The sequence below is a fragment of the Protopterus annectens genome, chromosome 10.part0, assembly GCF_019279795.1.
Source record: "Protopterus annectens isolate FY-2018-M chromosome 10.part0, PAN1.0, whole genome shotgun sequence".
Lineage (NCBI taxonomy): Eukaryota > Metazoa > Chordata > Ceratodontiformes > Protopteridae > Protopterus > Protopterus annectens.
This window is the reverse complement of record NC_056744.1, coordinates 407754218-407782138: the sequence shown is the minus strand read 5'-3', so window position 1 is coordinate 407782138 and position 27921 is coordinate 407754218. Positions and strand designations below refer to the sequence as shown.

The window sequence follows — 27921 nt, the reverse complement described above, 5'->3', positions numbered from 1 at the left end:
GAAGATACAAGACAACTGCATACAGACCTGGTTAAAATACACAAAATAGTAATGGAGTATATCAACACAAACAACAAAAGGCTGGAAAACATGGAAGAAGCTTTAAACAGATATTCAGATGAGATGATAAAGCTGCAAAAAACAGAGGTCAAAATGAAGAATAGGCTGGCTAAACACGAGACTGCTCAGGAAGAGATGTTTCAAAATATAATACAATTAAGGGACAGAGAATATAGGGAAAATGTGAGATTTTCAGCTACACCAGAGAAGCTGGAAGAAACAGACTGCATTAATTTTATGAAAGAACAAATAAGCAACTGGACTGGTATTCCACAGCAGGTTTTGTTAGTTGAAAGGGCACATCATGAGTATGCTCCAAACCTGGGAATAAGAAAGCAACCTAGACCCTTAATAGTAAAGATGCAATCTTACCAGCAGAATGAGTTGATTCTGACAAAATTGTGGCAGAAGGACAAAGTACAAAAAGTGGGAGACAGCAGAGTGTTTGTGGAGAATGATTACTCACTGTACACCAGGCAGAAGATGAGTAAATTTATTCCACTATTCAGAGAATGTCGAGATGCAGCTGTGAGATTCAAACTGCTGTACCCAGCTGTCTTCAAGGTATTCTTCCCTGGAGGTACAAAATCATTTTTGATGAAGTACGTGCTAAGGAGGAAATACAAAAGTTTGCCCAACAAAAAATAAGCTGTGAAACAGAAGGATATTCTGCTTCTTGTTCTGGTAATAAAGACCACAGAGAGACTATACCCATGAAACTTTTTCAAATTTTTCAATGGAAAATGTTGGAGACAAGGAAGGAAACATGAGAGTTGACTAGAATGATGAGGAGTACGCTGGAAATGAAGCAAATAAAGCAGACCCAGGATTTTAGTGATGGACAGTAAAAAAAAAAAAAAAAAAAAAAAACAGTAACTTGATAAGGATTACAATGTAATAATTATATTTGTGAAATATGACAGAATAAGACAATCTGGAAATATTGGACTTTTTTCAGAGTTTGTTGGACTTGTAGGGGACTCTTTATTTAACATTTGTTTACTGGGAAAGTCAGACTTGAAATGAGCCAATTTTCAGCACAGGCCCGGGGAGAAACTCTCCAGACACATATCTTTGTAACGAGGGAAGAAAGAGAAGCACCCAGAGGAAATGCACACGAATGCAGGGAGGACATGCAGACTCCACACAGAAGGAACCCCAGCCCAGAACTGAACCAGAAAACCTCTTGTGAGAACTCAAACTGCTGCACCACTGCGCCAACACACTGATAAACAGATGCTAAATCATATGACCTGCTTCATATCATTAATGTTTGGAAAAGTCCTTTGGAGAGGGCAAGAGGAGGGAGAAAGTTTACTGTAAGTAAAGATGTTTTTCTTAAATAGTACCAATTTTGTGGCATGTGGTTTTCTTTACATGCTATAAAGTAAAGTTTTTTTCAGTTAGCTTTAAGTATAATGGGGACTGTAAACAAATGCTGCCGTTTTTTTTTCCTTCTTGCTCACTTTTCCTCTCTTCTTGTTCAGTTTTAAGAAATATAGGCACTGTAATGTATAAAAACAGAGCCTGGTTAAAAAGCATGATAAAAAAGACAAAATAATGTGCTTTTTCTCATTCTTGCATGGGGAAATGGCCGGATTAAAGACCTTAGATTGATTTATTAACATGTTTTAAGAGAGAGCTATTAACATGTTTTAAGAGAGAGTGATTAAATGAAAAAGAACACTGAATAGTATGAGGCTTTTTTCTAGCAAATACATGTAAGCTCAGTAACAATTCTGCAATTGGTCTTTGTGTTTTTTTCTAGCAAATACATGTAAGCTCAGTAACAATTCTGCAATTGGTCTTCGTGTTTCGATGGAAACAATCTGACAGAGAAACTGTCTACAGTCTGGTGGGCAGTGACTGGCTGTGGGAAAAAAAGAAAAGAGAAATTGGCTAACAGATAATGTTCTCTGAAAGCATTCAGGGGTTTTCCCAAAGTAGACCAATCTTCTTTGAAAACATCCAGGGGCTTTCCTAAGGTAGGTAATGTTTTCTGAAAACATTCAGGGGTTTTCCCAGCTGGAAGAGCTGTAAAGATAAGACACAACCAATCAGCACTTAGTAGAAGCACAGGCTGCACCATGCCTCTTAGCATGGATGACCTTTCTTTTAGGTTAACTCAAGTCTGTCAGTTTGGGACGTTTGTTGCTATTAGGAGGGTAAATCTTCAATATTTGAAGGTGTACATAGTTTTGTGTGTTAGTATTAGGTTAATAGGTTTTAGAGAGGTATTGATGGTGTGTGTGTTTTTTTTTTTTTGAGGGCTTTCAATAAAACGTTTATAAGATGTGACATAGCCTCAAATATATACGACAAAAAACAACTGTATAAAACTTCGACCTGCCATACAGTGTATGCATGTAACACAAAAGCTGGAACTGGGCATTTAACAAAAAAGGTGTTGTACATAAAAATGGGGGAATAATAACTTTTTTAATACAATGATGCTTTCATTAATGTCTTTTAATGTCTTTAAATGTAAATGGCCTCACAGATAAATACAAACAAGAAAGAATAGTGACCTATATTAAAAAAATGTAAAGTGGAAATAGCTATGTTACAGGAGGCACATTTAGAAAGAACTGAACATGTGAATTTGATAATGAAAGGGTTTTAGGATGCTTATTCAGGGGAATACATGGGACAAGGGAAGACAGGAGAATTTATATTAATTCCAAGAAGAACTCCAATAGTGATGCAAGAAGATAAGATAATAATTGCAGATTTGTAGTGCTAAGGGGCTATTACTGGCAAGGGAGGTGGATTATACTGGCATATATTTACATTCCACCTAAAAATGCTGTAAGGGAGCTTAAGAAATGTCTGGGGGGAAATAATCAGTTTTCAGCAATGAATATTACTTGTAGGTGGGGACTGATTTGCAGCAGTGAAGGTGTATCTGGGAGCCCAGAATGGAAAATTTAATAAAGGAGGGTACATTTTTGAAGATATTTGTGAAAGTATTGGGCATGGCAGATGTAAATTCAGTAACAGGTGTTCAGAGTGAATTTAAATATTATTCCCCAAGATATAAAAACTGATCATGTGCCAATAATAGCTAAAATAAAAACACAAGAGTAATAAAATAAAAATGAGACACTGGGCACTTTCCCACCCATCTGTTGAAAAGAGAGGAATTTTAGAAATGGGTAGTTGAGATTATTCAGGACCGGTTAGAGAGGATAGACATTTTTTCTGAAAATATAGCTAGGGAGTGGGATGAAATTAAGGTGGAGTTTAAAAATAAGGTGGAAATAAAAGAAAGTGGGTTATGGTTAAGAAGTAACAAGAATTATGCAGAGAGACTGACAAATGTGAAAGTATTGCAGAATAGGGGGAATCTCACAGAACAAGAGGAGGATCAACTGCAGAATGCTAGGCAGAAAATAAGGGATTACCTCGATAATATGCATGAGCTTAGAAAGACTGCTGTTAAGCAACTGTCTTTTCATAATAACACTGCAGCACAAAGACTTTTAGCACAATGACTCATAGGGCCATAGGACAATAATAGGCTATTAGCCTGAAGGCCCTTATAAGCCTAGCCAAGAATTTCACCCAAGTTCCCATAAAGTCAGCACCTGTTTTCCCTGTACAGCAGGGACACAAGTGGGATCCCAGGGACTCAGGCAACAGAAAGTAGAAAGGGCTGTCACCATATTTAGGGAGCCTGTAACAAAGAAGGTAATAAAAGATCCTGTAGAGGTATTAGAAATATTCTGGAAATTCTATGAGAGTCTCTATAAAGCAGAGAAATATGGAAATCAAGAAAAGATACAAATGGAAATGTTTATGGAAGAATTAAATATGCCAAAGTTAGAGGTAGATGAGGCTCATTTCTCTAACACTTGCGATATGAGGAGATGAGATAAAAATTGTGATGTAGAGCCAATCTGCTGGAAAGTCCCCAGGAATTAATGGTATTCCTGTAGAAGTTTTGAAGCCAGGAAGAAAAAAAATGATATCTGGAAGGTTTTGTTCAACAATACCTTAAGAGAAGGAGAAATACACCATCCTGAAAGAAAGCACTGTTAGTTGTAATACCTAAAGAGAGTAAGGATCCATCAGATCCAGCTTCATACAGGTCCATTTCAATACTAAACCACAATTATAAAGTGCTCATGTCTATAATGGCTAAAAGAATAGAAAAAATAATGCCCAAACTGGTAGACATGGATCAGTGTGGTTTTATGGAGGGGAGGCAAACATTTGACATGAACAAAACACTGATGATCCAGACAGAATCAGAATGTAAGAAAATACCATTGTTGTTGGTAGGTCTTGATGCAGAGAAAGCATTTAACACAGTAAGCTGGGACTTTATAAGCAGGGTAATGGAAGCACTTGCATTTCCTGAAAAAATATATCATTGATTAGGAGAATATATGAGGGATCATAGGCAAAAATTAAAGAAGACAGGGTCCTCTGTGTTAATTTCTGCTTGAGAAGAGAACTAGGCAGGGGTGTCCTCTTTCCCCTTTGTTATTTACAACCACTGGCAAAGACAATAAGGGACTCATATAATTGGTATGTTAGTCAAGAAAAGCTGGCTTTATTTGCAGATGATATTATTTTGTACCTGACAAAACCAGAAAATACAGAACAGTGTTGTGGAACATTTTGAGACAGTTTCAGATATTTTTGAAATACAAAATTAATGAAGTTAAAACAAAGGCAACAGTGGTAAATTATGTATCCACACAAGAACTGGTTCAGGAACACCCATAATTATGGGGACATGCTAAAAATAAAATACTTAGGAGTCTGGGAGCTAAGGATATACGAGAAGAGAATAAACAAAGAATAATAGAAAAACTGAGAAAATGTAAGGTTTGTTATATGGATATTAAGTTTCAAGCACTTAAAAGTCCTTTTAGTCTTATATAAAGGTCAGGCATATTTTTATCAATCAGAGGAGAAGTTGTGGGTAGCAGCTAATAAAGAGCTGAAGGATTTTATCTGTGAAGGGAAGACGGCAAGAACCAAGTGGGATAAGCTGATTCTTCCAGTAGAACAGGGTGGATTGGGATTACCCAATTTGAAAGGGTATTTCAGAGCTACACAGTTAAGACTTCTATACATAGCACAAGCAGAAAACTATAATCCAAAGTGGAAAGGGATGATGATGAAATATGGGGGAAGCTGAAGAAAAAAGCAGAGACTGGGATTTTGAATGCAGGCCTTTAAGGAGAATTACAATAATCATGCAGAATATTATAGCCATAAAGTAGCAGAAAGTATTCTAAGAACTAAATGAAGACAGGAATGGAGAAGGAGATTCTGCCGATAGGGATGACTGCAATTAGAGATACGGAAAATAGGCAAGAGGACGCTGGCATTTATTGGAGAAAACTGTCAAAGGAATCAAGGTATTGGGAACAAATAACTAGAGAGGGGAAAATGACACAATGGGAAGATGCCAAGAATTTCTTTGGACTACAGGTTAGAGACTGCCTTCCTTTTCAAGGATTGGTATCAGAGTATAGGCAGAGAGAAAGAAATAGGGGGATCCTAAATGAAAGACCAGCACTGGTAAAATTTTTAATAGAATCTAGAACAGAAGCTGCCATTAAAAAAGGAATAATTAATTAATAGTAGAGAATAGGAATCAATCAGAGGAGGTTAGAAAGGGTTGGGAAGAGAGACTGGATAAGCAATTCACAAAGAAACAATGGGGGATATATGTAGGTCTCCCAATATGCAACAAAATCTAGAGGATTTAAGATTTTTTCTTGGAAATGTTTACATAGATATTTTTAGACCCAAAGTAGACTCCAGAGAACTTTTACTCTCAGGGAGACAGTAAATGTTGAAGGTGTGAAGAGGAAGAAAGAAGTAATCGACTCAAAACAAATCTTTACTCACAAACCTACTACTCTTAACTACAACTCTTGCTGCTCTAACTATTCCTTACACACTAACCTTCTTTGAACTTTCTTCTCTTCCTGAGAAACACCACCCCTACCAACAAACTCTACCTCTTTCTCACATAAACTCACTTAAACATAGTAACATAACTGCCACCTTTATCTACATACTTCCTAAGTACCATAGATCTATCCATGTTACTTACTTCCCTGTCAAAAAAACTCCAATCAATTACTACAAAATCCTTAAGTTTGTACAATATCCCCTACGACACCCCTTATTAGATGGTGATATTCATCCTAACCCTGGCCCCAATACTAATACTCACAACAACCCTCACAATCTAACATTTCCTATTTCTACTACCCCTAAAAGACCAGCTAACTCCCTCCTTATAGCTCACCTTAACATCCGCAGCATAAACAATAAAATTACCCACCTACATGCACTATTACAGGTGCACTCATTTGACATTCTCTGTATTACAGAAACATGGCTAAAACCCTCTACTCTGGACCAGGAGATTACCCCTCCTGGATATAATATCCTAAGATATGACCGCAAAATTAAAAAGGGTAGAGGAGTAGCCATTTTGTATAAATCTGAACTCCAAGTGTCATCCTTCATTTTGCCACTACCCTCAGATACCAATGCAGAAACCCTTACTGCCAAGCTAAAAATCAATAACTCCAAATCTATCTATCTAATTTGCACATATCTCCCTCCTGGAAATAACATTAATAAACTTGAAAACATACTTAGTCACCTATCTACCCACCTACCTCAGGAAACCATTGTATTAGGAGACTTTAATATAGACTGGACAACCTGTAGTTCTCCCAATCCTACCAATCACATAAATCTACACAATTTCTCACAGATAATAACCACCCCTACTAGAATCCATAAGCCAAGCAACAAGGAAACCACCCTAGACTGGATTCTTCTCAACAGCCATCTTGATACTTATAAACCAGGAACCCTTCCCGATGATATCAGTGACCATATGCTAACCTATATCATTAAACAAAAAATTCATAGCCCTAACACTAATAATTTTAAATCCTCCTGCTCCAAAAAATGCTTTAATCCAGACAGTTTCCAAAATGAACTAAAAGCATGTGACTGGTCATCTATGTCTCATCTTCAACTTGATGAAGCAGTGACCTTATTTAATACTAGATTCCTTCAAATCCTAGATTACCACGCCCCCATTCGATCATCCCGAATAAGAACCAAAACTGCCCCCTGGCTTACAAAACATACCAGGCAAAAAATCCTCCTCAGAAATAAGATTTGGGCCAAATGGAGAGCCTCCAAAAGTCCATCTGATCACCTTTACTTTAAACAATTAAGAAATGCTACCAAGAAAGACATTCTCAGAGACAAAAAAGATTACTACCTTAACCTTCAACAAACCCACCAACAAAAGCCACAAAAATTCTGGACAGGCATTAACAAACTTCTTAAACCAGGCCACTCTAAATCTCCTACCCCTTCAGGATTTAACCCTAGTAACTCTAACCTGATACCTGATGCCTTTAATAACTACTTTACAGAAGCCATTCTAACCCTAGCTAATACTTTACCACCCATCACCACAACACCATTACATACCAATAATACTGTAACTTCAACATTTCATATTCAACCTGTACCCATATCCCTCATTTGCAACCTCCTTCAAAAACTTAAACCATGCTCCCCTTCTGCTGACTGTCTTCCAGCAGAATTCCTGCATATTGCAGCTAAAGAAATCGCCTATCCCATCTCCATCCTTATAAACAGAACAATTTTAGAAAGCAAAATCCCTTCCATATGGAAAGTATCTCACATCATCCCTCTACACAAAGGTGGATCATCTACCGAGCTCTCCAACTTTCGGCCTATCGCCTTACTCTCTCCAATAGCTAAAATAATGGAAAAGTGCATACATAAACAACTACTTGCCCACCTTCTCCATAACAATTTACTTGCAGACTGCCAGCATAGTTTTAGACCATTTCATAGCACAACAACTGCCCTGCTATCATTTTCTGACTCCATAAACAAAAATTGTAATAATAATACTTTCTCCTCTGCACTGTTTATTGACCTCTCAAAAGCCTTCAATATGGTGAACCATAACTTGCTTATTGACATACTAAAAGCCCAATCACTCGATACACACGCACTACATTGGTTTAAATCCTACCTTGAAAACAGACAACAAGCAGTACTTTGGGACAATACTCTTTCTACTTCCCTCCCTGTGAACATTGGAGTACCACAAGGCTCTGTATTAGGACCCCTTCTCTTTTCATTGTTTATTAATGATCTACATACCAAAATTCCTCAAGCCACCTGCATACAATATGCAGATGACTCGACTTTAATTTGTTCAGCCAAGTCCATAACCTCTCTCCAGTCCCTCACTCAAACAGTATTTAACAGTGTTGAAAATTGGTTTATGCAACACTGTCTCCTTTTAAACCCCAAAAAAACAAAATTACTGCTCTTTGCTCCTACTCATAAGTCACCTCATCCACACTTTACAGTCACCTCTAACAATGGAACTAACATATCCCCTGACACTACAACCAGTCTACTGGGAGTAACAATTGATAACAACCTTAGCTATGATGACCATATTAATGCTACTATAAAGTCTGTCAACAAAAAACTAGGCACCCTTCACGGAAACAAACCCTTCCTTACCCCTTCAGCCAGAATGACTATTGCCCAGACTCACCTAATCTCTACCCTTTTCTATGCTTCTGCAATATATACCAACCTATCTAGAAACAACCTCATCAAACTTTCTACTAGTTACAATAGCATAGCCAGATTTGCCACTGGCTCCCCTTTCAGAACTCACCACTGTCATAACCTCAAACAACTGGGATGGTTAGAACTGCAGAACCTACAACTTTGTCAACAACTTGTTATCACCCAAAAGATACTTTATCACCCTAATAATACCCCAATCCTTACTAAGCTGATTACCCCCTACAAAAATCTTGCAACTCTACGCTCAGCTAACAAAATTCTAGTCTCCACTATTAAATCTAAAAACAAACCTGGGGACTCATTTTTCACCAACACAGTAGGAAAAAGCTGGAATCAGCTTCCTGGTGAACTTTCATATCTTGCTTCCACTCATCTCTTTAAAAAGCATCTTAAAGAATATCTTAAAAATCACTGGCTTTGTCCCTGCTCTAACCCAGACTGATATACCCTGACTGTTGTCTCCTTCCCTTTTTGCTCTCCTTACACTTCTGTACTCCACTGTTCTATGTCACATACCTGTAAATTTTTTTTTTTACAATTCAATATTGTTTTTGCTTTTTTGATTGCGCTCTCTCAAATTTTTGCTCACATTATTTGATCTTATTGTTAACCTACTAAGGACTCTAAATAACTTATGTCAACCTCAATGTAACAATGTCCTGTAATTTGTTTTGACTATTACTGTATATTGTAATCTTTGTCACTGCTAAAGCTTGGAGCTTTTCTCCCCGGGCCTCTACTGAAAATGGACATATATCCAGTTAGACTAGCCCGGTCAACAAATGTAAAATAAATAAATAAATCAGGAACATATTTTCTGGGAGTGCGGTGGTTGAGTTGGTGGACTTTAAGGATTTCCTGTGGGATGCAGTGTTAGAGATGCTGGGTGGGCAGAGTGGTCTCATGAGGGAGATGATTTTTCTGAGCTATGATATAGAATCAGAATTTCCTAGACATGGTAAGGCCTTGCTGTGTCTAATAATGGTGGCTGCCAAAAAAGCAATTACTAGAAAATGGAAAATGTGATGTATACATTTTTGCAACTGGGAGTGTGTCAGTATAGTTTGTGATGTAAAATGCTTGCAAATGGGATTGTGTCTGTGTGGTTTGTTTTCATTTATATAAATGTACGATTGCCTATGTAGTAAGTGATGGTTTAATAAAGATGTTTCTTGTGTAAAAAAGGCAGGAATTGAATAATTTATGTAATATTGCTTAGGTTACATTATATACAGTAATTATATGTGAAATATAGTGTCTGTTATATTCGTATATTTTGATTACTTTTATTTGAATGTGAATTTGCCTGTGTCACAAGTTACAATACAATAAAGGTGTTAAAAAGAATCTGGTGTTGGTGTGGGGAGGTGGAGGTGTGGGGAGGTGGAGGTGTTAATTTGAAGCACCCAAATCAAAGGCTAGCAAGTTCAAAATTAATAAAACTTGGATTCGCAAGGCTGAAATGCAGGAATAAAATTTTTTTTGCAGTGATGGTTATCCAAGGTTAGTGAAATTAGAAGGAAGTCAAATATTCCTAAATCTCTTGCACTTAGCACCACATGAGCAGAGTTTTTAAAAGCTTGTATTTAAAATCAACATTCGGAAATGTTTTATTCCTGTACTCTGTGGGGACATCCATCATTATACATAACAATTTATTTTATTTGCTTACACTTTGTTGACCTTGTCAATACCACTGGGTTAATGGTCTCTACTCAGGGAAGACCCGAGAAGGTATTTATACTAAATAGGGGAAAATTTGACCAGGGCATCAGGGGACTTCCCATATTCTTTTTGATAGGTGCTGTGAGATCTTTTACATCAACTTGAGCTATCAGCAACTCAGGCAGGTGTGGCAAAGAATGACAAAATATACATATACACACAAATATTGCATAATATACAATTAATAATGAAACGTGTATTTATTTGTATGTGTTTGTTAACCTGAGCAGAACACTGATCCACATGGACCATTTTCAGACTTGGCCAAGGAGCAATGACTGGTTAATTGACTTGCTCAATGTTAAACAGAAGGCAAACCAAAGCAGAGAGAATCAAACTCTGGACTAAAGGAAGTAGTTTGTTACTTTAGTTCTCTGTACAGACTGCCACAGTGAAGTGTATATATATATATATATATATATATATATATATATATATATATATATATATATATGAAAATGATATATATATTTTTAGACTGACATAATAAATCAACCAATACATCAAAACATTGTTAAAATTTATCTTAATGTATCTAAACAGTGTGTACTGGGGATTTTTTGTGAGGATGCTACAGCTTTGTTCACTTCTGTGAAAAATGATAACCAGTAAGACAAGAGTAACAGCACACTAGGATGTGGTTGTAAAACTTCATTACAGGTTAATTGCACCTGTCAGGCAAAGACAAGCAGCAAATGCTAATTATAATGGCTGGTACACAGTGGAGTGCAATCTCATTCAACAAAATGTTATATAGTTATCATAGCAATAAATATGGATGACCAGGCCCATCCTCAGTAACAGCAGGACTAAGGTTAACATGCTTTAGGATAGCTAAGTACTTAAAACGTTTCCATGAGGTGTCATACCTCTCTATATCTGACATAAGCCACTCTAAGGAGACACACACTTGGCATTAATCCTTTAGACCTACAGTGCAACAAGGCAGGAAGACACATACATTACTGGGGATGGACCTGCACATTCTAGTTTATCATTGAGGTAAGTACATAATATCTGTATCTGGTATTATGAGGTCCATTGTCAGCAAAAGCAGGACAAAATACTAAGCTAATCCTCCTCGATGGTCTCCCTTTTCAGAAGTGGCTCTAAGAAAAGCCTGGATCTGGCATCAAATTAAGCTTACAGTGCCTTGTAAGTCTCCAGAGAAAAAGAAAAGTAACTGATACACAAATATCCAAAGACCAAAGATGTGTTTCACAAAAAATCCTATGCAGCAGCAACTGCTCTAGTAAGATGAACTGATGGGTTTATTATTAGGGCAGGATGAAAGTTTAGACTATAACAGATGAACATGGCAAGGTTATTTTTGGTGATATTAGTAGCTAAGAAGTTCATAATAAAGAAATGGAAGACAAGAATGACTAGGACAATGGATTAAGTTATTGAAATACTGTGCAACTTACTCTGCAGGGAGTGCTGCACTGAATAAAATAAAACTCATGGGAAAACATGCAGCATAACAGCCGTCATGGCAAACAAATAAGAACAGCTCAGATGAGATGAACTGACACATTTAAATCTGAAAAAAATTAAATGAGAGAAATAATAATATGGGTTAATTAAAATGGTTAGATTAGATTAACCGGCAAGTGATCCTGATTGTGATCAGACCTCATTGTGCGGAGGGATAAATCCCTTACTGCACCCAGATGACCCAGGTTCAACTAGCAGCACAAATGCTGGAGGGGACTGGATGGGAGTGAGCACCTGATGCGGAGTTCATCCATTCTGGGGGAGGGATTCTACATGGGCTCACTGCAATAGCAGCACAACAGCCGTGCGAGCTCTGTGCTGTCAGAGGTATATCAAATGGTTGGATGGCCATGAGTGTGAGGAAGTGCGTGCAGGCAGCTCCTGCACACAGCGGGCATGCAAAGAATTGTGTGCAGGCAGCTATTGCTCACAGTGGGTGTGCGAGGAAGTGGGTGCAGGCAGCTCCTGCACACAGCAGACGTGTGAGGAAATCTGCAGGCAACTCACTCCTATACATAGACAACATGTAAGGAAGTGTGGAGGCAACTCCTTTATGCAATGATTGCAGAGCTTGTAAGGCTGTCACAGGGTGGGAGAGGGTTAGGGCTGCACCAGCATCCCAGATTTCCACACTGGCTCCAGACGCAAGTCAGGCTGAGTCGGGGGGGGGTGCTATAATGGGTCCAGTAGACCTGCTGAACAAGGAGAGGATCTGGTGACAGACAGCTTTGGAAGTGGAAAAAATATATATATGAAACAGGATGGTTTAATAACGACAAGGATATTTCCAGCAAAGGTGCTTCCTTCTTCTTTTCAAAATGATTTTCACTTACTTTCTCCAAATGTATTTTTAGTAGCGTCCGGGCAGAGTAGTTACTAGTCATTGAAATTTACCTAAAGTGATAACTTTAAACTGGATTTTTAAACATCTTCTCAGTTTTCACATTGGGAGAGTTCTAATTAACCTGTTACTCAGTGTGCAGCCATCCTGACAGTCTCTGCACTTATACACCATAGCTAGACAGGTGGAATAATCTGTAACCACAAATATTGTTATTAGCTAAATTCTTGTAATTGTGGGTCTTGAGCCAAGGAAAATATTTCATGTAATTACAGGCTACCTCCACTTTTCTCTGTTGACCATGTAATATATGATTAGAATAAACAAGTATTTTAATTTAGTGATGAAAAATACCTCATGGCTGTGAAATGCAGTCAAGGGTATGATGGTGACAAAATTGAAAAGGAAGGAGAAATAAAAAAAAAACAAAAATGCAAGATAACAATAAAGGTGGTAACTGTAAAACAAAAACATATACATAATTTTTTAATGGAGTGTAAAAAGAAGCAATAATTCTTTATGTCATTCTGAAGACTTCATGTCACATTCCTTACTATATGCAGATGCACAGATGGGAATTTTAAAACATTGACAGCTGTGAGCAGACATGTAAAATATTTTAATGTCCATAGGTACTAGGGTATTGGTCCTAGGGCATAATTAAGCCTAGCCAAACTGTTTTGGCTTGCGCCTCCCATGTGGTTTAGTCACCTGCTCCTCTATCGAGCAGAGCCACAGAAGTGATTCCCGGGGTGAATTTCCTGTTCCCCATCCACTCATCAAGATTCTTCTTGAAGAATGCCAATGAGGAGCTCTGCCTCACATATATAGGGACCTTATTCCAGAGCAAAGGGAGTCTCTGGGACACGAATCTGTCCCTCCAACAAGTCCTGTTTATTGTTGAGGTCAGGTTTAGGTCCCTAGAGCGTGTAGCTTGGGATTTCCTTAGGTGGAGCATTTCCAGTAATTCAGGGTTAGACATAGCCTTGTATGTCAGGCAGAGATCACCTCTGAGTAGCCGGTATGCAACGAGTGCAGTTGAAGTTTTTTTAGCCTGGTGGCATACGGCATATGTTTTAGGCCCATTATTCTCTTGGTGAGGTATTTTTGAGGCTTCTCCAGTTGTTGCAGGTGTCTAGTAAGGTACATCCCGAATGGGGCACTGTACTCAATAATGGGTCCAATGACTGATGAGTAGAGAGGGACAATAACTTCCTTTTTTCTAGATGCAAACCCCTTCGTGATAAGGTGGGCCATGTAAAAGGATTTTCTAATCACTTTAGCGATGTGGTTATTGAAGGAGAGGTTACTATCCACCTGGGTCCCTAGGTCTCTTATCACACTCTCTGTGTTAAGTGAGCAACCACCTATGTGGTAATTCGTAGGTACTTGTTTTTTCCCCCGAGGGGATGACAATGCACTTTTTGGCATTTAGCTTGAGGCCATGATTTTGGCACCATGTATCTGTTTCAGTGAGCTCCTTTTGAAGGATATCTACATCAATAGGAGTCTCAGTTATGGCACCCAGTTTGCAGTCGTCTGTGAACTTTGTTAGCCATAGTCCCTCTGCGTTTGCTTGTACTTCAGAGAAATAAATACCGAACAGGAGAGGTCCCAAGACTGAGGCCTGGGATACTCCACTTGTCACAGGTTTGGAGTCGGACCTAGCATTTCCTATTTTCACTGTATGGGTTCTGTCTGTGAGCCAGTTAGCAACCCATCTTGTGATGTAGGGTCTTATATTTAGGTTAGTGAGTTTGTCTATAATTCCCGAGTGGGGAATAGTATCAAAGGCATTTGCAAGGTCAAGGTATGCCGTGTGAACCACCTTTCCCTCATCGATTGCTTTGGTGACTGTCTCGAAGAAGTCAACCAGGTTTAGGAGACATGACCTGCCCTTTATGAAACCAAACTGGGTAGGGTCTAGGTTTGTAGGTTCCAAATGTTGTTTATGAATTCCATGATGATGGGCTCCATGGCCTTACAGATGAGGCTCGTCAGGCTTATGGGGTGATAGTTTCCAGGGTCGGTGGTGGCCCCTCCTTTGTGAAGCGGGACAACCGTTGCCATGCACCACTCAGTGGGCAAGTAGCCTGAGGAGAGGCTGTGGCTGAACATGGTATTCAGGTGAGGGATTAGTTAATTTTGGAGTTCATGTATCACGCAGCCTGGGATGCTGTCTGGTCCCATGGATGCTGTGTTTTTTGCTTTAGAAAGTGCCGTTTTCACCTGGGTGTCCATGATTATGGGGGAAGCGCAATCTTCTGGTATAGATATGGGCCCTTTAGGGGGTGAGGGTGGGGTAAAGTTTGCACTGAACCTATTGACGATATCAGTTGGTTCCGTGAATTTTGAACCATTATGCTATAGCTCAGAGCAGATCTGAGAGTTGCCATTTAGGTTCTTGACATAGCCAAAAAATGCTTTGCGTTTGTCTTTGGTGTCCATTGCGATTTTTCTTTCAAAGCTCGCCTTTGAGGATTTATAAGGGATCTTAGCTTTTTGCTAAGGTTGGTCAGGGTGCTCCTCCATTCCTGGGTTTTTACTCTTTTTTTTGTAATAATTTCTTCCTTCTATTATAGAGCTTGTTTATGGCTAGGGTTCACCAGACTGATTTCCTTTTTTTGGAGGAATTGGTCTTGGTTTTGTTCGGAATAGCACGGTCCATGCACTCATGTAAGTGCTTGTAGAGTGCCTTTGTGTAGGCTACAGCAGATTTAACCAAGTTGTCATTCTGCATGGAGGTGACAAAGTATTCCACCTCCGTTTTAAGCAGCATAAAGTTTGCTTTGGAGAAATTTTTCACTGTGGTTTCCTTGGGGGGTGGTATGTGGATATCGAGGGTGATGAGTCTATGGTCTGATCTAACCAATGAGGGAATTACCTCGGGTGTGGAGCACTTGTCCCCCATGTTGGTGATGACCAGGTCCAGTATACTGTTGCCCCTTGTAGGGGTGTTGATAAGCTGGTCCAGGGCATTTGAGTTAATATTGTGCCTCGCTACTCATCACTCATTAGACCCATCATAGAATACAATGCCCCATTTGGGATGCACCTTACAAGACAACTGCAACAGTTGGAAAGACCACAAAAGTACCTCATCAAGAGGATTACTGGCCTCAAAACAGATGCCCTATGCAGCCCGACTCAAGAAACTCCAGCTGTACTCGGTTGCATACCGCTTACTCAGAGGTGATCTCTGCCTGACATACAAGGCCATGTCCAACCCAGAATTGATGGACATGCTCCACCGAAAAAAAAAAAAAAAACAAATCCCGGAGATCCACATGCTCTAGATATATAAACCTCACAACAACGATAAATAGGACATGCTGGATGGATAGATTCCTGTACCAGAGACTCCCCATGCTTTGGAACGGGATTTCAATATGTATCAGGCAGAGCCCCTTACTAACACTCTTCAAGAGAAACCTTGACGGGTGGATGGGAAACAAAAAAATTACCTGGGGATCACTGCAGTGGCTCTGCTGGACAGTGGCGCAGGGAACTAATGGCTCTGCTGGACAGGGGCACAGGGAACTAATCTAAGGGGGCGGTGAAAGCCAACACATTTTGGCTAGGCTTATAAATGCCCTTGGGCAGATAGCCTAGTACTTACCTATGAACCTATATATTCTAGGAAGCGTTGAGCAAAGGTATTAGTGCTTGAGTAGTTTTCCCAGCTGATGTTTGGGTAATTGAAATTACCCAGTATTAGGGTGTTTGGTTGGATCCTCATGTTTTTCAGTACCTCGAGGAATGAGAAGTGGGGGTCTTGGGGCAGAGATGGTGATCTGTAGCAAGCTACAATCTGCATTGCAGTTTTGACCATTGTCAGTTGCACTTGGATGATCTCTGAGGCATCATACTTTGCAACTAGTCTGTAGATGTGGTTATCCTTGATGAATATGGATACACCTCCTCCCTTGGTGTTTCTGTCCAGGTTTTGTGGCCGAAATGTGTGGTATGAGTTGTAGCCTGGAATTGCTGGGGTGCTCTCTTGAGCCCTGAACCAGGTCTCAGTTACTGCACAGATATTGATGTTCTCCATTTTGAGAAGGGCCTCAAGTGAGTTCATTTTGAGGTTTAAACTCCTAACGTTGAGCAGCATTACTCTCAGTTTTTTGTCACTGGTACTTATCGCCACTGGGTAACAGAAGAGAATTAAATCATTTTGTCTCTTCTTACAACTTTCACTCTTTTACAGTTGGGTTTGTGTCCTGTACCCTGAAATGCTATTGGAAATCAGAAAAGCGCTAGGCTGTTGGAGATGTACATTTATGCCATTGGAAATCAGAAAAGCCCTAAGCTGTTGGAGGTGCACATATTATGATTAATAAGCATGTCTGATTTTGGCCAGATGTCCATAATTTTTAAATTCTGTGTCCTTGTACTTAATCTACCAGTCTGATAGCCAAGAAAAATTTTGATGCACATCACTGCAAGCATAATTCGCACAAACTCCCCCCCCCTCCCCACCAAAAGGGCAAATATCTATCCCAGCAGAGTGCTGCTCCCCTGACATCTCAGATGCTCAGGTAAGAGCCGCCCTCTCCAAAGCAAAAAACACAGCATCAGTGGGACCAGATGGTGTCCCGGGCTGCATCCTACATGAACTCCAAGAAGAGCTAAACTCAAACATAAAACTACTGTTCAATCTCAGCCTTACTACAGGATATGTGCCCAAAGAGTGGCGTACAGCAACAGTGGTCCCTCTCCATAAAGGTGGTGCCTCAACGGATCCTGGAAACTATTGCCCCATAAGCCTGACTAACTAGCTTGGTCTGCAAAGCTATGGAAAGGATCATTATGGACCTCATAAATAAAGATATTGGGGACCTACAAACACTGGATCCTACCCAGTTCGGCTTTGTTAAGGGCAGATCTGCCTCCTAAACCTGGTTGATTTCTTTGAAACAGTCACCAAGGCCATTGACGAGGGGAAGGTGGTCCACACAGCCTACCTGGACCTCGCAAAAGCCTTCGATACAATACCCCACTCGGGCATTATAGATAAGCTCACCAGCTTAAATATAAACCCCTATGTCACTAGATGGATTGCAAACTGGCTCAAGGACAGAACCCACATGGTTAGAATTGCTGGAGCCATGTCAGACTCCAAACCAGTTACAAGTGGTGTCCCACAAGGCTCAGTCCTGGGACCTCTCTTGTTCGGTATATATTTCTCGGAGGTACAGGCCAACACGGAAGGACTGTGGCTGACCAAGTTCACAGATGACTGCAAACTGGGCACCATAATCGACTCACCAGCTGACACAAGCATCCTCCAAAAGGGCCTCATAGAAACAGACAACTGGTGCCAGAGCCATGGCCTCAAGCTAAATGCCAAAAAGTGTATAGTCATCCCTTTGGCAAAACAAAGTGCCCACAAATTACCACATAGGTGGTAATCCATTAAGTACAGAAAAAGTAATTAGGGACCTGGGGACCCAAGTTGATAGCAATCTCTCATTTGACAACCACGTGGCCAAAGTGGTTAGAAAAACATTTTATATAGCCCACCTAATCATGAAGGAATTCACATCTAGATCAGGGGAGGTCATTGTGCCTCTTTACTCATCCCTCATCAGGCCCATAATTGAGTACAATGCCCCTTTTGGGATGTACCTTACCAGACACCTGCAGCAACTGGAAAGACCCCAAAAGTACCTCACCAAGAGGATCAAAGGGCTCAAACAGATGCCATATGCTGCCCGGTTAAAGAAACTCCAGCTCTACTCAGTGGCATACCGCCTGTTCAGAGGCGATCTGTGCCTGACATATAAAGCCATGTCCAACCCGGAATTAATGGACATGCTGCACCTCAGAAAATCCAAATCCCATCGAGCTACATGCTCGAGAGACTTGAACCTCAGCACTGAAATAAATAGGACATGTTGGAGGGACAGATTCATAACCCAGAGGCTCCCTTCACTCTGGAATAAAATCCCAGTCCAGGTTAGGCAGAGTCCCTCACTGACTCTCTTCAAGAGGAATCTTGATGAGTGGATGGGAGATCGTAAGTTTACCCCGGGTATCACTTCTGTGTCACTGTTAGACAGAGGCACAGTATACTAACCTCGAAAAAGGGCATAGCAAAATAAATTTAAAATGGGTGGCGAAAGCCAAACACATTCTGGCTAGGCTTATAAATGCCCTAGGGCGGATAGCCTAGTATGAACCTATGAACCTTTGTAGACTGCACTGGATTTTCTTCCTGGTCTGATACCATCTTTAAAAATCTTGCTATTTGTTTTTTCCTCCCTCCAAGATTTATTCCCAGATAACTTACTAACCTTCCCCTCATGCCAGTTTTGCCCTCTGTCCATATAATACTGTTAACATCTCCTGTGATATAGCTGAGAACATTATATTTATTTATTTATTTATTGGCATTTGTTAACCCGGTTTGTCCAACTGGGCTTGTGGCCCATTTTCAGTGGAGACCCGAGGAGAAAAGCTCCAGTAATACATTTTTAAACAAGTACAATTTTAAACAATATTGATATAATAGCAGTTATAGTAAAAAGATTCACTTATGTTGGGTTAGGTATCTGATCATTTGCTTATGAGGATTTGTGCCCGTACCATGGTGGCATACGTATTGTTCCATCTTCGTCTGCTTTAAAAGCTCCCCAAAGGCCATCTTTTTTGACCTAGCTTTTAATGATGTCACACATAATCAGTTTTTACCACTGCTGTATATCTATTTTTGTTTCATTGTTTTACTTTGACACCATTTTCTTATTTTAGCTATTTTAATATCTTAGGTTAATGTTCATTGTTTAAATACTTGTAATTGAACGTGTTACTGTTAAATTATATGACTTACAATACTACCATATGTGAATGTGTATGATCACAAAAGTAACAACAAATGCCACTAATTATAATCATAAAGAACAGTTTTCAGTTTGTGAATGCCCTAACACAAAAATGCACTTTTCCACTATGTTGGAATCTACATTTCAGTGCAATCCTTTTTTATGACCCCCCCCCCCCAAGTAACAGCTGTTATTTTTCAAGATGTGATCAGCTTATTTTCTTGCAAATTTAACAACTCCTTTTTCCTAATACAAGAAAGACAAGAAAATATTTGACCCAGATACATACTTGCTCAGAGACCGAACTGCAGGAGAAAGGTTTGATCAAAGTATGAAAATGGAAAATAAAAAATTAAAAATAAACGTGAATCATACCTCTTGTACCTCATTACGAACAGCATTCCTTACTCTGAGTTCTAAAAAGTACATCTTCCTCACTGATCCATAGTGAACACATTCAGTGTTAAGAATTGTTTTAACTGACATTTATGGTAAATAAAACTTAATCATATGAACTCGTTAAAAAATTCTAATAAGTGTAAAATAACACGCAACCACCATGTGAGCTTCTTTGCCGAAGCTGTAAATAAGCACTTTTCCAGTGTTCCACATTTTGCCCGTTTGTTCCACATTATGACAGGTAGTGTGCTACACATTCTGGAGATAGAGAACTGAGAGCTATAACAGGGATTTCTCAGAAGTGCACAGCTGTTTACTGCATAACCCTCACATCTGTTTTACTGTGTCTCTGTACAAGTTCAGTTCCATTCACACAGCCTCCAAACCCCTCAACTGTCCCTGATTTTGAATCAAATTTTAGCTCTGTCCCTCTTAATCTCTCCTAAAATCGATGACTTTTGGACAAAAGGTGGCGAATTGTACTTAATAAATAATGGCAATAATTACGAGTTATCGACTACTTTTACTTCATAAACTGTATAATAATTCACATTTCTTATTCTGTCAGTGTCTGAAGTTAATAGTACTAATATTTTAAAAGTGTTCCTGATTGTCCCTGATTACTTGTGGATTTGTCCCTGATTGGTTGAGAGCTATGAGCACCCTTAATTCATCACTCAATAAAAAAAAGAATAATGTCTTACTTTGGTCGGTATTTGCTGTTTTCATAGACACCACAGTCTGTCACGACTGGAAGAAAATATCAAGCGGATAAAACAGTAAAAACTGAGCAATACTCCTTTTCAGTGCAATACAAAAATAAAAACTAACAACACTTTAATTCCAAGTCCAGCTTCCCCACGTTTCATTATTTCCATAGGTCTTGCTGTCAATTTAGCGAACCAATTAAGAGCAAGGAAGGCGCACATCGATGACGTTCAGCAGGCTCGGTTTCGCCGGAACTACAAATCCCAGAAAACAGAACGACAACTACAGTACTTTCTGGCTAGTAATTGCTAGAGGTTTTTATCAGACGTATGGTTTGTGGGTGGTTATATGCTGTAAGTTGTTTCTGTGCGTTGTCTCAGGTTTGCACAGCTGAAAAATGGCGGTAGTATTACAGCAGATACTTGACCGTTCGGACCTTACAAAGCTTCCTAAACATGTACAGACAAAACTGGAAAAATTCTTGGGTGACCAGCAGCAAGAAATCGACTCAATGAAATCCCGCCATGAGAGGTTCAAGGTTGATAGTGGTAAGTCGGCGGAGTTGATGGCTGTTTTTCCGGCACTAGTTGTGTCATTAAGTTCTGTTTTACTACTGGGACACTTTAGTGACTATGTGAGATCGCGGAAGACTATTTGCTGTTTAAACGTGCGAAAGCGCTTCTGAAAGTAGACAGAATGCGGAGTATTTGCTAACAACTTTTATAGAGGGTCTTTTTTTGTGTTTATAGTGTTCTGTGCATCACTTGGTGTGTGACGAGTCCCATTTACTCTGGATAAAGGGGATTTTCATAAAGCAACACTGGAGGCTCCTCAAAATATGGTATATTTGCGAGGCACCTATATGTAAAATTTGTATAGATCAGTGTTGATGTAGTGGTAATAATTCAAAGATAGGTACTCACGGCACAGTACACTATTTAATGAATGCAAGTTACAAATAACCATGTTGCCAAGGTGGTTAGAAAATCCTTCTGTGTGACCCATCTGATCGGGAAAGGGTTCACATCAAGATCTAAGGATGTAGTGGTGCCCCAATACTCTTCCCTCATCAGACCTATTATTGAGTACAATGCACCAATTGGAATGTACCTGGCTAGGCATCTCCAGCAGCTGGAGAGACCACAGAAGTACCTCACTAAGAGGATTACTGGCCTCAAACAGTTGTCCTATGCAGCACGTTTTCAAAGGCTTTTCTCTGTTGCATACTGCCTTCTCAGAGGCGATCTCTGTCTAACATACAGAGCCATGTCCAACCCAGAACTGTTGAACATGATCCATCTTAGCAAAAACAAATCTACTCGAGCTACACCCTCTAGAGATATAAACCTCAGCACAACAATGAATAGAACATGCTGGAGGGATAGATTCCCTTCGCAAAGACTTCTCTTGTTATGGAACAAGGTCCCGAGCTACATAAGACAGAGTCCTTCACTATCACTGTTCAAGAGGAACCTTGATGAGTGGATGGGTAACCGAAAGTTCACACCAGGGATCATACCAACAGCTCTACTAGATGGGGGCCATGGTTACTAGCTGCTAGATCAAGGGCCTAGGGAACTAACCAAAGGGGCGGTGAATACCACACAATGTGGCTGTGCTAATATATATGCCTTCGGGCAGATAGGCCAGTACCTACCTATGAACCTAAATATGGGATATGTTAATGGCTGTGATCCTTTGACTGTAGGTTGTATACTAGTAGTAGTAGTGTTTGACGGGTAGTTGTAAGAAATTAGCAGACAGTACAGCAGTTGGACAATTGGCGCTCCCAGTTCCTGGAAGGTCTGTTTCTCTGTAGTGCCTATTTTGGTGGGTATTATTGCACTTAAAATGATGCTTTAGTATGTGCAAAACAGTGTGTGCTGCATTGGCAAACCCCCTTTAATTTTTGAGAGAAAAGTCCTTTCGTTCCCCGTATTTCATACCCACCCTGGTATTCATTGTTGTATTTATAAAACGCTGATTACAGTGGAGCTTTAGAACTTGAAGGAGATTGATTGTTTTAACCCTTTTTTGAGAGAAAATATGTATGCTCTTCACTTTCTAATTAAGTAATGGTGTTCATATGTTTTTGTTTGTATTTTTATAAGCTTTCATATTTATGTTATTTGAATGTAGTATTTTTGCTAAGATCCATTTTTGACAATATTTTGTGTGATCTAATGATGTGTACCCCATGTGTGTATTTTTTTATTGATTTAAAAAAAAAGAAAGGGAAACTAGTGGTCTTAACTTTGTTGATGAACTCGGTCACAGTAATTTTCAAACCTCATGAAACCCAGGTAGTGTTTCAAAGCAAAAGCCTTTATTCATCATGATTGCTTGCCTGTGATAAGTGTTTGTTGCTTTAAAACACTACCTGGATTTCATGGTGATTAGAAATTATTGTGACTTGTGCTCTTCAGTGAAATTTCAAGACCACTAGTTTCTCTGTTTTTTTTAAATTTTTCCTCAACGCTCGTGGTGGTGATGGAACTAGACAGATTCCTTTGCTTTTCTTTATTTATTTATTTATTTATATATTTATATATATATATATATATATATATATATATATATATATATATAATATACTGTATCCAGTCATGATCATTAACTGGATGGAAAGTAGAAAATACAGCAATAAATCCCTGGGATACCACCCATATCCCTGCTGTACAGGGGCATCTGGTACTGACTTGTATAAACATGGGCTAAACTCTTGGCTAGGCTTCTAAGTTCCTCAAGGCCAGTAGCCTAGTAACTCCCTATGGTCTGGGCTTAGAGAACAGCAGCAGAGAGTATTGCAAACATTTTTTTAGGTGGTGGTCCAAAGACAAGGCATGGGTAGCCCAAACCATGGAACTAGCTGATTTAATTGCATATGTAATGAGCATTGAATTTAAATCCTATGACTACCTTATGTTTTTTTTTCCTTCTCACTGTTGATCTCTATCAGATTTTTTAAGTCTTCAGTTTGCTATGCTAACTGTATATAAGACTAGGTATCGTAATTGCACTCGTATTGTATACAATGTTACTACCTGCTGCTACTGTAAGAACTGTCTTCTAGAAGCATTGTTATACAAGAGTATTGGTCTTGTTTTCCACTTGACCAATCTATTCTGTTCTAATCTTTTTACCATTATGAATGTCTGTTGCTATTTATTTCTTTATTGTGTTATACAATTTTCCTTCTACTAACAAAATAGTTTACTAACAAGGGAGGTTTTCTCCTTGGGCCTCCGGTGAAAAAAAAGGTTTTATGCCCAGTCTGACTCTCCTGGTAAACAAATGTAAAATAAATAAAGACCAGATTACCACAGTAACAGCTACAAACAAATGCAATCTAAGAGTAATGCTGTTCATCGTTGGAAATCTAAATCTCAAAATGCACTCGCTCGAAGCACTCCTTAAAATGGAGAACATCAACATTTGTGCTTTAACAGAGACCTGGTTCAAGGCCGCAGAAAGCACATCTGCACTACCAGGCTATAACTCATTCCATGCCTGTCGGCCCCAGAAATTTGAACTGAAGTTCCAAGGGTGGTGGTGTTTCCATATTTCTAAAAGATGCGCACACCTCCAGACTGGTAGCCCAACATAACGCATCCGAGATACTTCAGGTTCAGCTAACATGGGGTAAGACAACGATTCAGGTCGTAGCCTGCTGTAGGTCCCCAGGCATGTCCCAAGACTCTCATCACGTTCCTAAGCACCGTGGGGAATATTAGGGTCCACCCTAGCACACTGTTACTAGGGGACTTCAGCTACCCCCTCTACTAACTGGATAAACTACTCTTGTACCAATATACTTGCCCAACGTTTCCTGCAGTTTAATTCCACTGCTCTGGACCAGCTCGTTCTTACCCCCACTAGAGGTAGCAACATCCTTTAATTGGCCATTACTAACATGGGCGATCGTTGCTCTACACCAATAGTCAGTTCCTCCCTGGTTAGATCCGATCACAAACTAATCACCTTGGAAATCGACTCCCCCCACCCCCCCCCTTGCGCAAAGGTAACCATTATGAAAAACTTCTCCAAAGCTAACTTCACAGCACCCATACAAATGGAGAATAGTTGCATGACCGCAGAATCATACACCAATGCACTGTACGAGCACGTACACAAATGCACGGATCTTGCCATACCCAGTGAAACCAAGACGCTCTCCTCCAAAAAAAGAAAGTCAATCTGGTGCTCCCCTGCCATAAACAAAACCCCACAAAAGAAGGAGGAAACTGATGGAAAAACTCCCTTAGCCTCCACAAAAAGCTGATATCCCTCTTCCAATTCTCTAAAGCTAGCTATGAAAACTGAATTGCAGCAGATAGTAAAGACAACCACAAGGCCTTCTACATTTATGTAAAAAATCTCCACGGCAGTACCCAGATTTGCTTTGAGCTACTGCACAATGGTAACCTCCTCTACCGAGCCAACAGATATTGCCAATATACTGGCCGACAGATTCAGTACCAACTTTATCCCCCCACCCCCACCCCAAAGGACCAATCACAATACCAGTAGATTGCCAGGCACCCAGTGTTACTGTGGCACAGATTAAAACAGCACTGTCAAAAACCAAGAATACAGCTTCTATGGGACCTGACAATATACCTGGTTGTGTTCTACATGAACTACAGAGTGAACTGGCACCTCACCTGTGTGCCCTGTTCAGTCACAACCTCGCCCCAGGCTTTGTCCTTACCAAATGGCGCACTGCTACAGTCATCCCTCTCCACAAAGCAGGAGCGACTACTGACCCTGGGAACTATTGTCCCATTAGCCTGACGAGTCTTGTATGCAAAGGTGTGGAACACATTATCATGGACCCAATAAAAAAAATGATATAGGGAATTTCCAAACTGGATCTCGCACAGTTTGTTTTTGTGAAGGGTAGATCATGCCTGCTCAACTTGGTCGACTTCTTTTGAGTCATTCACCAGAGCTGTGGATGAAGGCATGGTGGTTCATACAGCCTACTTGATCTGGCCAAGGCTTTTGATATCATTCCCCACTCTGGAATCATAGAAAAACTCACTAAGCTAGGCATCAACCCCTGTATCACTAGGTGGGTTGCAAACTGCTCAGAGGTAGAACCCACAGTGTGAAAGTAGCTAACTCCAAGTCAGACTGTCGACTAGTCACGAGTGGAATCCTACAGGATTCGGTCCTGGGTCCTCTCCTGTTTGGTGTCTACTTTTCTGAAGTCCAAGCCAACACGAAGGGACTCTGTCTGACAACGTTTGCAGACGATTGCAAGTTGGGAGCTATTATTAACTCCCCAAGTGATGTTAACGTTGTACAGAATGGCCTCACTGAGACCGACTTTTGTCAGAACCATGGCCTTAAGCTCAATGCCAAAAGCATGTCATCCCCTTTGGGAAAAACCTGGTTCTCATGAATTACCACATTGATGGTAGTCCACTGAACACAGAAGGTGTTATAAGAGATCTGGGAACACAGGTTGACAGCAACCTCGCTTGATCACCACATTGCCACGGTGGTCAGAAAGTCCTTCTGTGTGGCACAGCTCCTTAAGGGTTTTGCATCCAGGAAGAGAGAGGTAATTGTCTCCCTCTACTATTCCCTCATTAGGCCAGTCATCGAGTACAATGCCCAATTTGGCATGTACCTCACTAGACACCTGCAACAATTGGAGAGGCCACAAAAGTACCTCACAAAGAGGATTTTAGGTCTTAAACACTTGGCCTATATGGACAGACTCAAACTCCAACTATTCTCTGTCTCATATCGCCTAATTAGAGGTGATCTCTGCCTGACATACAAAGCCATGTCTGACCCAGGTCTATTAGAAATGCTCCATCTAAAGAAATCCCAATCCCTCCGCACCACATGCTCCAGAGACCTCAGTCTCTTTACCACAATTAACAGAACATGCTGGAGGGGCAGGTTCATAACCCAGAGACTGCCCATGCTATGGAACAGACTTCCCATAGATGTCAAGCAGAGCACCTCGCTGACCCTCTTCAAGAGAAATCTTGATGAGTGAATGGGAAACAGAAAGTTCACCCCGGGGATAACTCCAGTAGCTCTACTCGACAGAGGCACTGGGAACTAAGGTTGGGTGGCACTATGCCAGGATAATCCTATGACTAGGCTTGTTAAGGCTCCAGGCCATTAGCCTAGTACACACCTATGAGCCTGTGAAATACAGTCAGCTACCAGGCTGTCTGCAGTGTTTGCCCATATTTTCAGCAAAGAAGCATACTTCAAGTTTATAAGATCAGTATGTAAAATCTATCCCTGGTTTTGGACCTCTGTTCCCCTGTGATATTTAGCTGTGTCCATATTTCTTGCACTTAGAGGTAGAGAGGTATGCAATGTGTTCCTTTGTTTTTTTTTGTAAGGTTAGAGGTCTCTTCTTTCTCATGTCCAGTAGTATGTTGTCCCACTTGGTGGATGCAGTATTAAAGAATGCTGACCAAAGTGTGATTATTTCATCAGACCATGGCTACCCCAAGACTGCTCAATTGGCCAGTGAGGAGAAACCTATGATCATCCAGCCATGTGAAGCAATCAAACTTTCGATGTAGAAAGAATTTGTATGTAAATTGAGCCATTTATTGCTGACTGATTTGGTTCTATATTCCATAGTTACAAACAAAATGTACTAGCACTACAAGTGTTTGTTGGCAGTTAATATAGTTAGCAGTTTATATAGTGAAGCTCAGGTATAGCTATTGCATAAAGCAGCAGGAAATACCCCTGATGCAGCTTTGTTACCTTAATTGTTTGATCACGGGACTGTGTCTGTCACGCTTGATAAAAGGCAGGTGCCTATACCCAGCAAATAATTGAATGTTTTTTGAAAAGAGAAAGTTTACTAATTTTGCCTGGTTTTAAATTTTAGATCTGGAAGTTAAGCGACTTTTACTCCAATGGCCTAGCTAAGCGATTTTATCTGTGCTTTTGCCTGACTGAATTGTAATTTGGTTGGATTCTGTAGTTCACTGATGACTGGAAGCCCATAATTGCTTATTAATATTTTTTGATAAATTATGCCAAGAAATTGTACCTGTTATGTGTGAACTTCAAAACATTCAAGGACAGTGCATTGTAGATGCTTCTTGTCTGGTACTGGGATTTTAACAGTAATGTGATGGTTTACAGAATGGAGTGGTGACATCACCTCTTCTGCATGAGTGGTATTGTTTGTTTGAAATCAGTATTTGTGAGGTTTGGATGATCAGATTTTGG

The 27921-nt window shown here is 40.0% G+C and overlaps 2 protein-coding genes across 2 annotated transcripts in view; one reads left to right on the top strand and one right to left on the bottom strand.

Moving 5' to 3' along the window:
• ODR4 (odr-4 GPCR localization factor homolog) overlaps positions 1 to 20902 on the bottom strand; it is a 606843-nt gene extending 585941 nt beyond the window's left edge. The window contains exon 1 of the mRNA XM_044085317.1: positions 20694 to 20902. The gene's annotated coding sequence lies outside the window, so the exon portion shown is untranslated. The remainder of the gene's footprint in view (positions 1 to 20693) is intronic.
• Positions 20903 to 20994: 92 nt separating this feature from the next.
• The window catches only part of TPR (translocated promoter region, nuclear basket protein), a gene marked incomplete in the record, with an annotated part of 1837142 nt that continues 1830215 nt past the window's right edge, over positions 20995 to 27921 (top strand). Inside the window, 1 exon segment of the mRNA XM_044085316.1 lies at positions 20995 to 21245. Coding sequence (XP_043941251.1) covers positions 21095 to 21245 — 151 coding nt within the window.